Raw genomic sequence first — 15,885 nt, forward strand, 5'->3', positions numbered from 1 at the left:
AGATGTTGACTACCATGCAGTATTAATAATCTCTTGTTATTTACTGTATTTAATGTAACTGTCAATAAAGCAGCAGAGGAAAGGGTCTATATCTGCAGGTAGTCTGGGAGAATGAAGCAAAGCATTCCTAAGCTTACTCTTGTATGGAAAAGTAAGGACTGTCCATAAGTGCTTGGAAGTGACAAAAAATACACGAGTGCCAGTTGTGGGCACCTTCCAACATTCTGAAAAATCATTGATTTCTGCCAAAGGCTGTGGCCTGAGACTGAGCATCTGAGCATGGGAGACGACCACCCACAATCCCGCAGGGAGAGAGGGAGAGAGAGAGAGAGGGAGAGAGAGAGAGAGAGAGGGAGAGAGAGAGGGAGAGAGAGAGAGAGGGAGAGAGAGAGAGAGAGAGAGGGAGAGGGAGAGAGAGAGAGAGAGAGGGAGAGGGAGAGAGGGAGAGAGAGAGAGAAGAATCATTGTTCAGTTGTGATCATGTGATGTTTGGCAAGCTAACGCTCATTTATTAGGATGTTAGAAACATTTGCTCACCTTGTGGAATACTCGCAAAACAGGTTACTCACAAGCCAAGGTTTTACTGTACTCATATAGTCTTAGTGTGGGATAGAAAAGGCATCAATTTAGAAGGAAAGGCTGGGACAGACTGTGGGGTAATTTTGAATGCCAAGATAAGCAATTTGATTTCATCCTGTAGGAAAAGGAAAGCCAATGCGGATTTTTCAGCAAGGGAATGACATCACCATCATCGTCACAATAAAAATAACAGCTACTGTTCACAGAGACCTATTGCTTTCAATGCTTTTACCCTGCAAACCCTCACACCCATCCCATGAGGTCAGAACTAGTATCAACCCCACTTAGCAGAGGAGACAGCCTGAGGACAGCGATAACACAGTTCATAAGGGGTACAGCCTGGATGTGACCCCACATCTACCTGAATTCAGTTTACTCTCACCCCAAACACTGCAAGATCTTTGCTTTAGAACATACCCTGCACAGTGCATGGGGACAGAGGTGTGGGAACCATCAGTATTTCACTGGGCGGCTAAAGCCATGAGAGAGATGAGATTTAAGAGGACAGAAGCAGGGAGAGAAACAGCAGCTGAGGCAGGCAGTGTTAAGAAAAGCATGCAAGTGTGAATTTTACGACAGCAAGAGGGGGAAATGGTGCAGAAAGTTACCTGGAGATCAGGCAGGATGGGGACGGACTAAGGACTGTAAGATCTGCCAAAAGAAGAGGGACTTCACAGACAGCACTTTCAGAGGAATGGTGGGAGTGGGCGCCAGATTGCTATGGGCTGAGCAATGAGTGGGAGGTGAAGACAGGGCCAGCAGCATGTAAACTTACTCTTTCAAGAAACATGGTAGTGAGGGGGAGGGGAGGAAGGAGGCCTGAAATGGGAAGATGGAGGCAGGAAGGGTTTTCTAGGGGGTTGGAGGTGGGGAGAGACTGGAGCTGTTGTAAGCCAGAATGAAAGGAGAAGCTGAGGGCTACCAGATGGGGAGGTTCTTCCTGAGAGAGCCCCAGAAGGAGCTCCAAGGGATGGATGGAGAGCACAGTGGGTGGCATTAGTAACAGCTCATGTGGTTGGGCTTCTCCAGGGCTGTGAAATGACAGAGGTGGATCTATCTCTGTGGCTCCTTGCCCACTAATTTTCTTTCCCCCTTCTTCTTCCTCCCTTTCTCCCTCTTTTGCCCTAAGTATTTACTGAACACCTACTATGTGCTAGGTCTTGTGCTAAGCTCTGTGGCTATTATAATGAATGATACAGTGTATATCATTCTTAAACTTGAGTGGTGAGATGGATAGTAAACAAGAAGATGCACACATATGTACATTGTGTAACTACACATTGTATGATAATGCTAAAAAATGCTAATGTTCATTGAGCACTTCCAACGTACTAAGTACTTTATAAGCATTTTCTCATTAAGTACACACACACATACACAAACACACACACACCCTAAGAAAGGCATTGTTGGTATTAACTTTTGCAGATCAGGAAATTCAGGCACAGAGGTCAGATGACTTCACACAGCTCAGACAGGTGGAGTGTGAGATTCAACTTGTGTTTGCCTGCCATCAGACAGATGCCCTTAACTGCCACACTGTCCTGCCTCCTTGTGTTTAGAACAGTGAGCACGAGGATGAACAAGACATGAAGGTGTACCCATCCTATGGGAGCTCACAAACCTTGAGAAGTGGGAAGAAATTGAGTTCATTTACTCCCTGTTACCTTCAGGTGTGGTCTCCGGACCAGCAGCATCCACAGCACTTGGGTGCTTGTTAGAAACGCAGAAGCTCCAGCCCAGCTCGACCCCCTGGATCAGGATCTGCAGGGACCCGCAGGTGCTTGGTGTGCACCTTAAAGTTGGAGATGCCTGGTCTAGAGCCCACTTCCCTTATTAGAGATGGGCAACCGAGGCCCAAACTGTTGGAGATTACAGTGAGTGGTGGAATTTGGGGGTTTGGCGTCAGCAGCCCAACCTAGGCCTGAATGGGCGCTTCCACTCTTGTGCTGAGGCCAGTAGGAAGGAGAACAGGAAGGGCGCGCAAGGTGCTCGGCGCGCGCAAGGTGCTCGGCGCGCGCAAGGTGCTCGGCGCGCGCAAGGTGCTCGGCGCGCGCAAGGTGCTCGGCGCGCGCAAGGTGCTCGGCGCGCGCAAGGTGCTCGGCGCGCGCAAGGTGCTCGCGGGCTCCCGGGCCCTGCCGGGCTGAGGCGGCGTGGGCACCCTGAGGGCCGGGCCGCCGCGCCGCGTCCCGGTCCCCGCGCTGGCCCGGCCCGGCCCCTCAGCTCCACCCCCTGCCTCCCCCCTCCCGCCCGCTCGCGCCTCCTGAAAAGCCAGCCCGCCCGGGGCGGCGGCGCAGAGCCGGGCCCGGCGCACGAGGCAGCCAGCGCGGCCATGACGGCGGAGAAGGCGCTGCCTCTGGGCAATGGGAAGGCTGCCGAGGAGGCGCGGGAGTCTGAGGCGCTGGGAGGCGGCGGCGGCTGCAGCGGGGGCGCGGCGCCCGCGCGCGACCCGCGCGACAAGCGCGACAAGGCGGTCCACGAGCGCGGCCACTGGAACAACAAGGTGGAGTTCGTGCTGAGCGTGGCTGGGGAGATCATCGGGCTGGGGAACGTGTGGCGCTTCCCTTACCTGTGCTACAAGAACGGAGGAGGTGAGGCGGCGTGCGTGGCGTGAGCGGGAATGAGGAGGGGAAAGCGGCCCGGTGGGGGCGGGGAGCAAGGGGGTGAGCGAGTGACCCCTCCCGCGCCTGCGTGTAGCGGGACCCTCGTGGGGAGTGCCTGCCTTGGGCCACCTGGCGCGTGAGCTCTCCCGGGGCTAGGCTCGCCTGTCCCAGGGCGCATGTGCACGTTTCTTCGCACCTGAATGTGCCGCCTGCCAGCACGCGAGGACGTGGTCGCCAGGTGTGTTCTGAGCCAGCGTCGGGTGGAGGCCCATGCTGGGAGCCCTTCCTTGCTTTTGAGACGTGCCTTAGCGTCTGGGGCAGGAGACAGCCCCTTGGAGCCTCAGCTTCCCCAACTGGAAACCAGTGTGAAGGAAAAGGACTCTGATCAGGATCCGTGTAGGCTGGGGTTCTGAGCACTTAGTGAAATGCCAGACTCAGCTTTCCCCCCATCATCTCATTTCATCCTTAAAGTCATCTCTGCAGGCAGTGGCAAACCCATTTTGCAGATGAGGATGCAAAGGGTTAGAGAAGTAACCCCATAAAGAGATAAAGATGGGATTCTGACACCAAGGCCTTGTTTTAAACTGGGATTGGACTGACAACAGGGAGGACTTTTGGGCGAGGTGTTGATGTTTGATTGCCCGCCCCGTCTTTCATTTGCCCTTAAGGCCTTTACTAGGTCCTCTTTTCGGGCCTATCTGGCGGAAGCACTGGCACCAAGCGGTTTCTTTCACTGGTGTCAGAGACACGGACAAAGAGCAACGACACTGATTTAATGTTTAGGAGATGCTTCGAGACTGTGGAGTGGGGGACAGGGAGAGGAAGGTGATGAGAGAGTTGTTCCTAGTGACTTGTCCGAGTCAGTTTGGTGGAGATTCTGCAGTGAATCCTCAAATCTTTCAGCTGAAGGACTTTAGGAGCCTCCACCTGTCCTATCAGCAGGACAGATGGTAGGTGTGTGGCAAGGGACCTTGTGAAATCTTCGTGGGTGGCACAGTTTCTCCCAGGAAAAGCTTGTGTCCATGTATTCCTCTCTCTTTGCTGTGCCCCTGCCCCTCTAGCAGATTCCCAAGACCCCAGTGGAGGTGGCTCAGAAGTTGGCTGGCAGGGACCACACTGTTAGGCCGCTCCGAGTAGGACTTCCTGTTCGAGCAGCTGCAGGGAGAGCGAGAAGGGTACTGCTTGGCCCAGGCCCTTTCTTTGGAGACATTCATCCTGAAAGCCCAGGCTGCTCCAAGCCTGCTCTGCACTGGTAATGAAGTGGCCGCCGGTGTTGGTGGCTTGGCACTGGGGACAGAGGGAGTGGACTTGGAGACCTGGAACGTGCCCTGTGGCCTCAGCTGAATTCTGCCTTTTTGCAGATTCAGCCTTTATTAGCTGCCATGTCTTCTTAGAAACCTGTGGAAACCAGGGGCGCCTGGGTGGCGCAGTCGGTTAAGCGTCCGACTTCAGCCAGGTCACGATCTCGCGGTCCGTGAGTTCGAGCCCCGTGTCGGGCTCTGGGCTGATGGCTCGGAGCCTGGAGCCTGTTTCCGATTCTGTGTCTCCCTCTCTCTCTGCCCCTCCCCCGTTCATGCTCTGTCTCTCTCTGTCCCAAAAATAAATAAAAAACGTTGAAAAAAAAAATTAAAAAAAAAAAAAGAAAAAAAAGAAACCTGTGGAAACCCTGTTTAGGGTAGTCCCGGGCAAAAATCGTTTTAGCATCTTTTTTTTTTTTTTTAATACAGGAAATTGTTATACCAAAACAATGCATTCCTAAAAGGAGGAGACAGAGTAAATTGGGTTAATTACAAATTCTGCACAGATTAAAAGAAAAAAAAGTTGCAGTGAGTAAAATTTAAAAATTAGGTTTTTTTTTTAACTCACCAAGAGTCCCCATTGGGCACACAAATATCCTGATTTAATTGAGGTGGTTATCTTGAGTACTAGCTTTGCGAATACATGGGCTAGAAGTCTTTCAGAAAGTGCTGTTAGGTTCTAGAGGGTTCACAGCATATTAGCGAACCTGTTGTAGCTTCTTCTAATCACTTAAATTTATATTCAGCAAACAGACTGTCTTGTTCCTTTCACACACTTTTTGCCTTCTGATATAGCTGGAGTATCTGATTATCCACTGCTTGCCTTTAAAAAAAAAAAATCTATACAATTCTATTCATAGATCCCAGCAATAGTTTAAAGGATTTCTTTCCCAATGTGAAACTAAGAAAACGAAAACAGCAACAACAACGACAACAAAACAGTATCTTGCCCCCAAAAGCTTTTCAAAGAGGCTTTCAAAATTTGATGGATGTGGTCCTACTATCAGGTTTGATCAAAATTGTTGCTATTAGTTCTAAGGCTGAAGAGACTTCATTTAGCAAAAAGCAATTTCAGTTAAAGCCTTCATTTGTTAGATCAGATCGTGAGGAATAGCATGTGTTTCCAAGCTTTGTTACTAAACAGGTGAGAGGGAATGAGGGATTTGGAAAATCCTTTTCTGGTTATAGTAGCTCATGCTCACCTGAGTTATTTCATTTGTTTCAAAGAAAGGCCCAGGTAGTGGGTATTGTGTACCAGGATAGGAGCACTAAAGCTTATGGCGGTCTTTCTCAGATTGATTCAGTCAGCCTTCTGGGGAGATAGATACTTGTTGCAAACCCCTTATAAGTCAACTCCATAGCTGGGTCTCATGTACTGGGGCGCCATATTGCTAATAGCACATCTCCTTGAGAATGCTTTTCTTAATGAAAAAGATTTTTTTTTTTTTTTGCAGATCACTTCCAAAGTAAATAGGAAGAAGGGGTCCCCTTCACCTAGCCTGTTGAGGTTACTTTAGGATAAAAAAGAAGAATGTAATGTTCAGGGAGAGAATGGATTTAACCTAGAGAGTGCTAGAGAGTGAAATATATACATTATAGAATTAAGCAAAGAGAACACTTCCTTTTTACATTATCATCTTAGATGCACAACATTTCTGTGAGATAAGTGGTACGGATGTTAAATATTAAAAGCCCTATTTTACAGATGAACAAGTTGAGGCTGGGAGATGTGAGGTAGATGTGCAGAGAGCACAAACCCAGGGCCATGTTTTCTGACTATGGTCGTCAAGATGTGAACTTGACCTCAAGCTCAGTGAACATTATGTCTTGCACGTAGTAGGTGATTATTAAAGATTTCTTGTGCTGAACTCGAAATAGTAGAGGCAATTTTAACCTCATTCCCTTACTTTGCATCCTTGTAGGGGCGTTCCTGATTCCCTATGTGGTGTTTTTTATTTGCTGTGGAATTCCTGTTTTTTTCTTGGAAACAGCTCTGGGACAGTTCACGAGTGAAGGTGGCATTACATGTTGGAGGAAAGTTTGCCCTTTGTTTGAAGGTAAGCACTGAGTTCAAGAATGAAATGGTGCCTGGGTGATGTCAGGCTGTGAAAGGCAGCTGAGACTGTTTTAACAAGGTGGTAAGAGACCCACATCACTCCCTTTGTTCTTTCAGGCATTGGCTATGCAACACAGGTGATCGAGGCCCATCTAAACGTGTACTACATCATTATCCTGGCATGGGCCATTTTCTACCTGAGCAACTGCTTCACCACCGAGCTCCCCTGGGCTACCTGTGGGCATGAGTGGAACACAGGTATGGTCCCCAGGGAGGGTCTCTCTGCAGGTCCTGCTGGGGGACCAGGGATTGGGGGTATGCCCTTGTCCTGGACATCAATCCTGGCCTCTTGACATGAATCCAGATTCCACTGAAACTGGAGATCAGTTCTGCACTGGGTCTGGTTGCCCTGGCTCAGTAATTGGCATGGGTAGAAGAATGGTGATGTTCTTTCCTCACTTTGCTGAATACAGAGACTGAGCCCTTTGTGGGCAGAGAGAGGTTCAGGCTCTAGTTCCAGCCAGGCCCCTCTGGGTGTCAGATTTTCCTCTGTAAAATGAACGGGTTAGGCTAGATCAAGGGTTGAAAACCATGGGCCTGTAGACCAGTTAGGCTTTAACTCAGTGATCAGTGAATTTCAAAAATGTGTTTGGTTGCCAAAATTTAAAAACCAGAAGACCTCACATGAAAATCCAGATTTCCCGCTTCTCTTGAAAAAATAAATAAATAAAAGATCTGGCAATAGCAGACCCACATTCTCACAGTCTTGCTTGACAGCAGCTGGGGCTGATAAGCAGTTGTCTTTGGATAAGGCATCTGTCCACAAGTTGGCCACAGTCTCTACTCAGCTCACATTGCTTATTTACTTTCCCAATCTAACCCAGGTAGAAATTTGAATGTACCACTCTCCCACTTCCTTGAATGGATAACTCTTTAGATTACTTTGGATTCTAATGTGCTGTTTGCTTTTCAATTTGTCCATCCTATCAAGATGGTGTCTTAAAATCCAGGGAAAGCAACAACATATTTATTCCCTATCTGTGATGGCTGTGCTCAGAGCAGACCTCGCTGATTGACTGTAGAACTCTATCCTTTTGAGCCTAGTCTTGGCCTCAGAACCCTTCTCAGCAGTGCTCCAGGCAGCCACTGCCTTTTGACTGGAATGAACACACATGCTTTAAGCTGTTCACCATCTGTGTTATAACCTGTGGTTAGGTTGTCCCTGGAAGGGTCGTTTCATCCTGCAGGCTGAGGTATGGTAAGATTGGGTGGGATGTTGGTTATCAGCATAAGGAACAGGGAGTAGGGAGTAGTAGGTCTAGAAAGTGCTGTGATGTCACTTCCAGTGCTGTGATGACTGCCCTGCTCCCACTGTTGGATTGTGTGGAGGTCTCACTATCTCTCTTTAGGGCACTGGTTCCTAACCTTTCTTTGGCTGGGGACTTCATAGAGATGTTTATCAAATTAAAATTCAAGGATATATTCTTGGAGGCCTGCAAGTCCTCCATGATAATTTAATTGTGTGTGTTTATTTTGAGGGCACTCTAAAAATACGCACATGTTCTAGATTATCTGCACAACCACCTTCCACCGAGGACAGTCAGGAGACTTCAGTGCCCAGCGTTGTGCGTGTTTACAGTTTAAGATGGGTTCTTGATAAGTAGGATGATGGTGGCCAATGGAGGAGAGCACAGAGATTTAATTTGTAAATGGTGCTTTGGTATTCATCAAAGTCCAGTTAGGAATGCCACAAACTGTAAGAATGAAGATCTTGCGCAAGTGTGACCAGAGGAAAATGATAGTAGAATTGCTTCTCAAATAGCCAGTGGAAGAATAGGCAAGCTGAACTCCACAGACCCTGCCTCCTCCCTTTGGCTCCACTCTCCTGTCAGGAAATCCATTTAATTTCACAAAATGGCATTGTCCTACACATACATTTTATACTATCAGTTTGAATTGTGTTCCATAGTTGGTATTTAATGCATAAATTTAATTCTGGTTTTATAGTCGTATGAGTACTATAATCACAAGGACTTTATAACTCATTTATTTGTACACAGATGTCATTTTAATAAAAATACCTTGTCAATGTTGGATGTCTGAGAAATTTGTTTACTCTAGGGAAAAAACAAAGAGACACACTGTTTTAGAGACTAATCAAAACTAAGGGCTCCCTTCCCTGGAAAAAGGCATGAGGGTTCCTATAATCTCAGGTTTTCAGACTCCTTTCAGGATGTTGTGGCCCCCACAGACTCCCCCCCCCCCCCACTGACTCTGTGCTGGGTGCAGGGGCTCCAGAGTGAACAGTGCAGCTGCCCTCGGGGAGTTCACAGTCTGGCGCAGAGCTCTGTAAACAGGGGTGCTGTAAAGAGGTGCAGGTTCTGTGGTGGGAAACAGACCTGGGTGATAATCACGAGATGGGGCACTGGCCGGAGTGGACTCCCAGTTCCGTCCCTAACTGACTTTATAGAGGAGGGAGTGGGTAGGGATATGGGTCCCTTGACTGTTCGTGAACCTTAGATTCTCCTCTTCAAAATTAAAGGGAGTTGGAGAAGGTGGTTCCTTGGAGGGTCTTTACATTCTACTTTTCTTAGAATTCAGGGGAGGGAGATAGATGAAGTCTCCCTGGAGGAAGGTGTCAATCTGGGCCTTTAAGATTGAACAGTTGGATATTTTTACTGGAAATTCAACTCCCTCTTGGTCATCAAGTTTCATGAAATGAGACGTTCAATAAATCCTTTCTTGGATTGACCAATCAAGCGAGGGAATGAGGAAGAAAGCAGAAATTCTTTACACCTACAGGCTCACGCCATTTCATCCAGTTCCCACATCTTTATGAGGCAGTTGCGATATCAGTGTCTTCCTACGTGAAGGAAAACAGAGTCTCAAATGCATTACTGTCGTAGGGACACTGTGACCGACTCACTCTTTTAGACCCTCCACCCCTGCTGGGGCCACTGGGCAGGACAGATAAATGCCATGGAGAGGGCTTCTGTAGGGAAGTGGAAAAAAGGAAAGGAAATTCGGAACCGTGCAGGAGGAGAGTTTGATAGGGCATTTGGAGTGGAAGTGAGAGAAGGTGTCATGCCCCCAAACCTTTCCCTCCTGTTCTAATCAGACCAGACCTCTCATTTAAACTGTAAGTGATCGATTTTCCTCCTCGGTGTTCTCTGAGGCATGTTTGCTTAGAGCGGCTAGTTAAAACCACCTGGTTGCACCATCAGCTTTGAATGTTTCCCAAGGTCCAGCCCTTGCAGAGGTTAATCTTCTCTTTCTTGTCTTGTTTCCACTGTAGAGAATTGTGTGGAGTTCCAGAAACTGAACGTGAGCAACCACAGTCATGTGTCCCTGCAGAACGCCACCTCTCCCGTCATGGAGTTTTGGGAGTAAGTGGAAAGTGACTCGTGTCCCTTGGCCTGTGGGGCCTCTGTCCTGGTTCTGCTCAGTTAACATTGCCCCCACCCTTGGAAAAAGTCTGACCCTTTCTTTCTCTGGCTTCGCACTTCCTGGTTTCTGGGGACGTTTGACTGCTTTGGAAGCCAGTGCGGAGATTTTACACGTTTCCTAAAGGAGCAGCTGAGAGGAATGTTTTCTTGTTCTTTGATGGCATGTCAGCATGCCTGTTGCTTATTAGGGCAGGAAATTCTTGCTAAAAATGGTAGTTTAAAAAAAAAAGGGTTTTTAACAAAAGAGAAGACATAGCATGTTTGCTATAAACTAAGTCAGAAGTGTATTTAGCCTGGAAAGCAGAAGTCTCCAGGGCAGAGAGGGCAGGTTAGCTTTCCTTCAGTACCTGAAGTGTCATGTGCAAAGGAAGCAGGTGAACTTGAATGGATAGAGGTTCTAAAGAGGCAAGTTTAAATGTGCTTAAGGGAGAGGTTAGTTTCATAGCATGGTCTGCAAGTACTTCTGAAGGTTGTGATCACCCAACCCTGAAAGTGTTTACCTGGTGGAGGGTCACTAAGCATTGTTGGGGAGGTGTCTGAATCCACCGACATTACAGGCAGTAATTGTGTGAATGGGCATTTCCCCAGAGGTGGGCATTCTTCATTAACATCCCAAAGGGGTCTGTGACCTGGCAGTTACAGGGCTGCCACGTATGGTTATAGAAGTCGTGCACTGCACAACCCTAGGGGGCCTCATTCATATTGTGAAATGTGTGCTCCAGAATTGTGCAGTGCCAACCTGCATAACAGTACACAGCGGCCCTGACTTGGGGTCTTCTGAGGTAGAAGGATCACCTCGTTTTGGGTATTGAAGAGATGTTTCCTCTGTGGGTCAGAGGTTGGGCTAAATGTTTTCTGAGACTATTCAATCTGAAAAAAGTATGGCTTTGTTCAAGAACATTGCCTACCCTAATGCTGATTATAAGTAGGGTAGAGGGGCAGTGGTTTTATGAGTCATTTTAATTCTCTTCCCAGATACCATTCATCTCCTTCCCTCTCTAGAGTTCATGATGCTAAATTTAGACTTATCATTCTCATGTTTATAGTTGGTGTGTGTATGTCATACATATATATACACATTCTATATTAATATGTAATTATAAACCTTAATAAGCTTTTATTAAAATTATAAAGCTTTATATAAAATTATAAAATTATAAAAATTTATAAGCTCTATATAAAATTATATATAAACTATTTGTATGTTAGCTATATATATGCTATATATACATCTCCCAAATAGTACCTAGATCTTTGTGGCATACTTACAAGTTTTTTATTGATGGTATCCATTACTTACTTTTCTTACAACTTTGTTCTTTGCTCAGTTTTGGTTTTGGGATGTTCCCCTGTTGATACATGCAGCTTTGGTTCATTTATTTTTTCCTGCCGTATAGTATTTCAATGTATAAAAAGACTACATTGTATTTAGCCAGCTCCTCTTGATGGGCATTTAGACTTTCTCTAGTTTCCCAGTGTTACTAAGAACACTGAATAAATGTCTTGCCCATGCTTCCCTGTGTGCGTGAAGGAAGGTTTCTAGGCCTGTGCCTAAGAGTGGGATTGCTAATGGTAGCGTGCATGTTTATTATCGGTTTTATCAGGTAACGTCCAATTGCTTTCTAAAAGGATTGTTCTAATTTACTTTCCAAACAGTAGTGTATGAGAATTCTACTGTTCCATATTCTAGACAGCATTTGGTCTGGTTAATTTTTAAGTTTTGCATCCGACTGTTCTAAATTTGCATTCCTCTAATGACTTGCGAGGTTGAGCACATTTCATGTGTTTTTCCCTATTTGGGTTCCTCATCTGTGAACTTCCCGTTCGCATTCTTTTCTCTTTGGATTGTGTGTCTTTCCTCATGGGTAGGAATTCTTGACACATTCTAGATATTAGTATCTTGACACATTCTAGATATAAATATGCTGCAAATTGCCTTCCCTAGTGTGTGGCTTTTCTTATTTATTTATGGCATTTGGAGTTTTAACTTTATTGAAGTCAAATTTGCCAGTCTGTTCTTTTTGGTTTGCACAGTTGGTATCTTATTTAAGATGTATTTCCCTACCCAAAGTTGGGGGAAAAAATCTTTTATATGTTCTTCTAAAAGTTTTAAAGTTTTGGGGTGCCTGGGTGGCTCACTCGGTTAAGCATCCGACTTCAGCTCAGGTCATGATGTTGCCGTCCGTGAGTTTGAACCCTGCATCAGGCTCTGTGCTGACAGCTCAATGCCTGGAGCCTGCTTCAGATTCTGTGTCTCCCTCTCTCTGCCCCTCCCCTGCTCACTCTGTCTCTTAAAAATGAATAAATGTTAAAAATTTTAAAGTTTTAAAGTTTTGTGTTTTCATATTTAAGAATATAATCTACTTGGAATTTTATTTTTGTACATGGCATGATGTAGGAGTTCAGGGCTGTTGTTGTTTTTTAATACAAATTATCAAATTTTCCAGCCATATTTACTGAATTATTCATCTTTTTCCTATGATTTATAATGCTATCTTCCATACATAGTTATCTTAAAAATACAGGTCTGCTTTGGGGCTCTTGTTCTGTTCCATTTGTCTCTCTAGCTAATTGTGTGTTAATACTACACCCACATTTTTATTGTAAGCCTGGAGCTGGTAAGACATGTGGGGACTTGTCTTTGTTCTTTTCCAAAATTGCCTACCAAATGAATTTTAGACCCAGTTTGTCAGGTTAAACAACAATAAAGAACAAAATAACTTCGTGGGGATTTTGGTAGGAAGTATATTGAATGATTAGGTTAATTAGAAGAAAATTGATATCTTTGTGATTGAGCCTCTCTGTTCATGAACATGGTATAGCCCTCCATTTATTTAGGTTTTTTTTTAATGCCTGATACAATAGTGTTACTTAAATGTCTACAAAGTAGTGGCATTAGAATACCTGATTAGAAATTCAGGTTCTCCATTCCTCCCCAGACCTACTGAGTCATAGTGTCAAATACAGCATACATAAGACATGTGCTAGAGAGAGGATTACTGTGGTAGGTGGACTGGTGTGGCCTTTCCCAGCCCCACTGGGCTATGATTTCCCAGAGGCATACTACAGAGACTTATTTGTGACCTGCATATTTTGAGGGTCTGTAAAACAGGGTCTCTTTGCTCCCTTAGAGAATCGATCCTGAAACCCCACAATGGAGAAGATCTCTGTGTAACTTACATTGTTTCTCACCACTTATTTCCTTTGTGTCATATATAGAAAACCTCAATTAAATCATTTTTTTGTGTGTGTGAAATATGTTTGTTTATTGTCTGTATTCACCAAAAGGTAGTCCTAAAGGAACACCTTGTCTGGCTTTACTTACTACTGCTGGTCTGTGGAAGATCCCCAAGGAATATTTACAGAATGCATAGATGCATGTGAGGAAGACAGGCAGGCAATATTTTCTTGGAAATACTACACGAAAACTCAGAGTGGGTTCTGGCAAGAATTCATCCTGTCACTAAGGTCCCTGGCCAACAGCATCGATTGCTTCCTGGATCCCTTTGCACTATCCATATCATCACCTTATTTGGACACAAAGTGGTGGGAGGAGACAGCATCCTCGTGTGTAACTGAACCTTGTGGCCTACCGCGTGGCCATTCTAGATGAAAGTCCATGGGAGAATGAACCCATGGTTCTAGTTTTCTATTAGATTGCATCTGTATCATCTGTGCAGTGTTGAATTCTACATCCTAAAGGTACTCAGATACCTGTGTGACAATCACCTTTTCATAAGATGCTTTTGTCAGACAGTTCTTTTATGTATGTATGTATTTTTAATTTTTTAAATGTTCATTTATTTTTGAAAGAGATAGCATGAGCAGGGGAGAGGCAGAGAGAGAGGGAGACACAGAATTGGAAGCAGGATCCAACCTCTGAGCTGTTAGCACAGAGCCTGATGCGAGGCTTGAACTCACGAACTGTGAGATCATGATCTGAGCCGAAATCGGACGCATAACCAACTGAGCCACCCAGGCGCCCCTGTCAGGTGGTTCTAATTCATCTCTTCCCAGAGATGAGCTTGGAAAGGAGACTCTGTGAGATGTTCATAACATCCTATGAAAAGCCACTGGGGCTACATGCATTTGAGAAGGGTTGAAAACTGTGCCCTTTGGCAAGAACATCTGTTGTCTTTGATTAACTCAAATTGCCAAATGTATTTTCCTGTGGAATCATTTGGAGTCGTTCCTTTCTACCCCCACCCTACCCCCACTCCCTGAATGCTAGCTGTCCATGCAGCACAGTTTGACACATACTTTGCTGGGAAGGAGTTCTTCCTTAAATTCAGCTGACAGTTGACTTCTGGGGCTTTGGATGGAGCATGTCTAATTCCTTGCCAGTGTGACAGCTCTTCAAGTATTGTATCAAGTTTCCTCAGAAATGTTTCTTCTTTGGTTCTTTGTCCTGTTTCCCTGTGTGGCTGGCTCACGGATGCCCCACCTCAGGGTGCTCCTGGTACCTTTCCTTACTGCCTCTGACCTCATTCAGGCCCACACACTGCTTGGTCCAAATAGACTGCCTTGGCTGCCTGCTCGTTCACTCATTCCATAAATGTGTGAGTTCCTGGTATTCATAGGAAGGACACTGCACGTTTGGAGGAGGCAGAAATGTGGGATGCAACTCTAGCCCTCTAGAAGCGGAGGTGAGACAAGCCCCTAAACGGCCATAAAATCAGGTACAAGGTGTTACTTCCCTGCACATGACTGGCCATAGCTTCACCTTGACCTTGGGCACCTGGCCCAACCCACCCCCTGTCTTACAGGTTCATTTCCCTTTTCAGGGTACAAGTTATTGGCTTAGCCAGTGAGAAAAGGTTGGGCCCTGGGTCAGTCTTGGACTGTGGTTCAAGCAAGGGGCCTATGGGGCAGGGGCAATTTGTCTTTCTCATGTCAGATTTCAAAATTAGGCTGTTCTGGTTTTCTTAGTAACTCATTATGCTTCTGGCATCTGAGCATTTATCTAAATATGTTTGCAGTCCTAAATTTTAAGCCTGTGTCCTCTGCTGGGATTGAGTACTGCCAAGAGTGTAACCACCGTCGTGGCATCAGGTGGACTTTGGTCTGTCTTCACATCAGGCCTTGGATTCCATTAGTCCACGTGTCTCCAGCAAGTCCATATTTGCTGTGTGTACAATTAAAATCGCTTTTGCGTGGTGTCCATTCAACCAGCATTTGTTGAGCACATACTGTGTGCTGGGCCTGAATTAAGCCCTAAGGGTTTTCAGTTCTGTATCTTTGTTCAGAAGGGTGTGGTCTTATCTTTCTGGTGTATCTTCACTGGACAAGGTTTTAAAATTTCATTATTTCTAAATCATGTGGCTACTTGATTTTCTCTGGACACAAAATTTGGGAGGCAGGGGAGCTGGAGTGAAGCCCTGATTCCTGTGGACCCAGGGCCCAGCCCTGCCTCCCTCTCAGACTCCTTCCCCTCCACCATTGCCCTTCTTCACCTGGCTTTCCTTCTGTCCTTTGTACGTACTTGACCCATGCTCAGTCACAGGTCTTTGTTGTTCCCTTTGTTTGGAAGATTCCTCACCAGATCCTTATGTGTCTGGCTCCTTCTTACCATGAAATCTTCATGCAGATGTCATTTGGGAAGCCCTCTCTGACCATCCCAGCTATATCAGCACTCAGCCCCTCTCAACCCCATAGCTCTGTTTTATTGTCTACGTAGCCCTTACTGAAATCCCTGCATCTTTGCTTATTTTCTCCCTCACTCCATTAGAATGTAAGCCCCATGCCAGGAAGGGCTGCCCTCGTTTGCTCCCTGTTCTGCCAGCACATTCTAGGTGCTTAACAAATATTAGTTGAGATGGGTAAGTGGAAGAGTGAATAAATGAACAGATGTTTCTTTTTAAAAAAATTTTTTTTAACATTTATTGAGAGACAGAGACAGAGCA

At 45.8% G+C, this 15,885-nt stretch overlaps 1 protein-coding gene across 1 annotated transcript in view; it reads left to right on the forward strand.

Moving 5' to 3' along the window:
* The first annotated feature begins 2,825 nt into the window (after nt 1-2,825).
* Nucleotides 2,826-15,885, forward strand: part of SLC6A11 (solute carrier family 6 member 11) — a 134,519-nt gene continuing 121,459 nt past the window's right edge. Inside the window, exons 1-4 of the mRNA XM_049641007.1 lie at nt 2,826-3,170; nt 6,403-6,537; nt 6,654-6,794; nt 9,832-9,922. Coding sequence (XP_049496964.1) covers nt 2,912-3,170; nt 6,403-6,537; nt 6,654-6,794; nt 9,832-9,922 — 626 coding nt within the window. The 5' untranslated portion in view covers nt 2,826-2,911. The remainder of the gene's footprint in view (nt 3,171-6,402; nt 6,538-6,653; nt 6,795-9,831; nt 9,923-15,885) is intronic.

Source organism: Panthera uncia, chromosome A2 (genome assembly GCF_023721935.1).
Source record: "Panthera uncia isolate 11264 chromosome A2, Puncia_PCG_1.0, whole genome shotgun sequence".
NCBI classification, from domain to species: domain Eukaryota; kingdom Metazoa; phylum Chordata; class Mammalia; order Carnivora; family Felidae; genus Panthera; species Panthera uncia.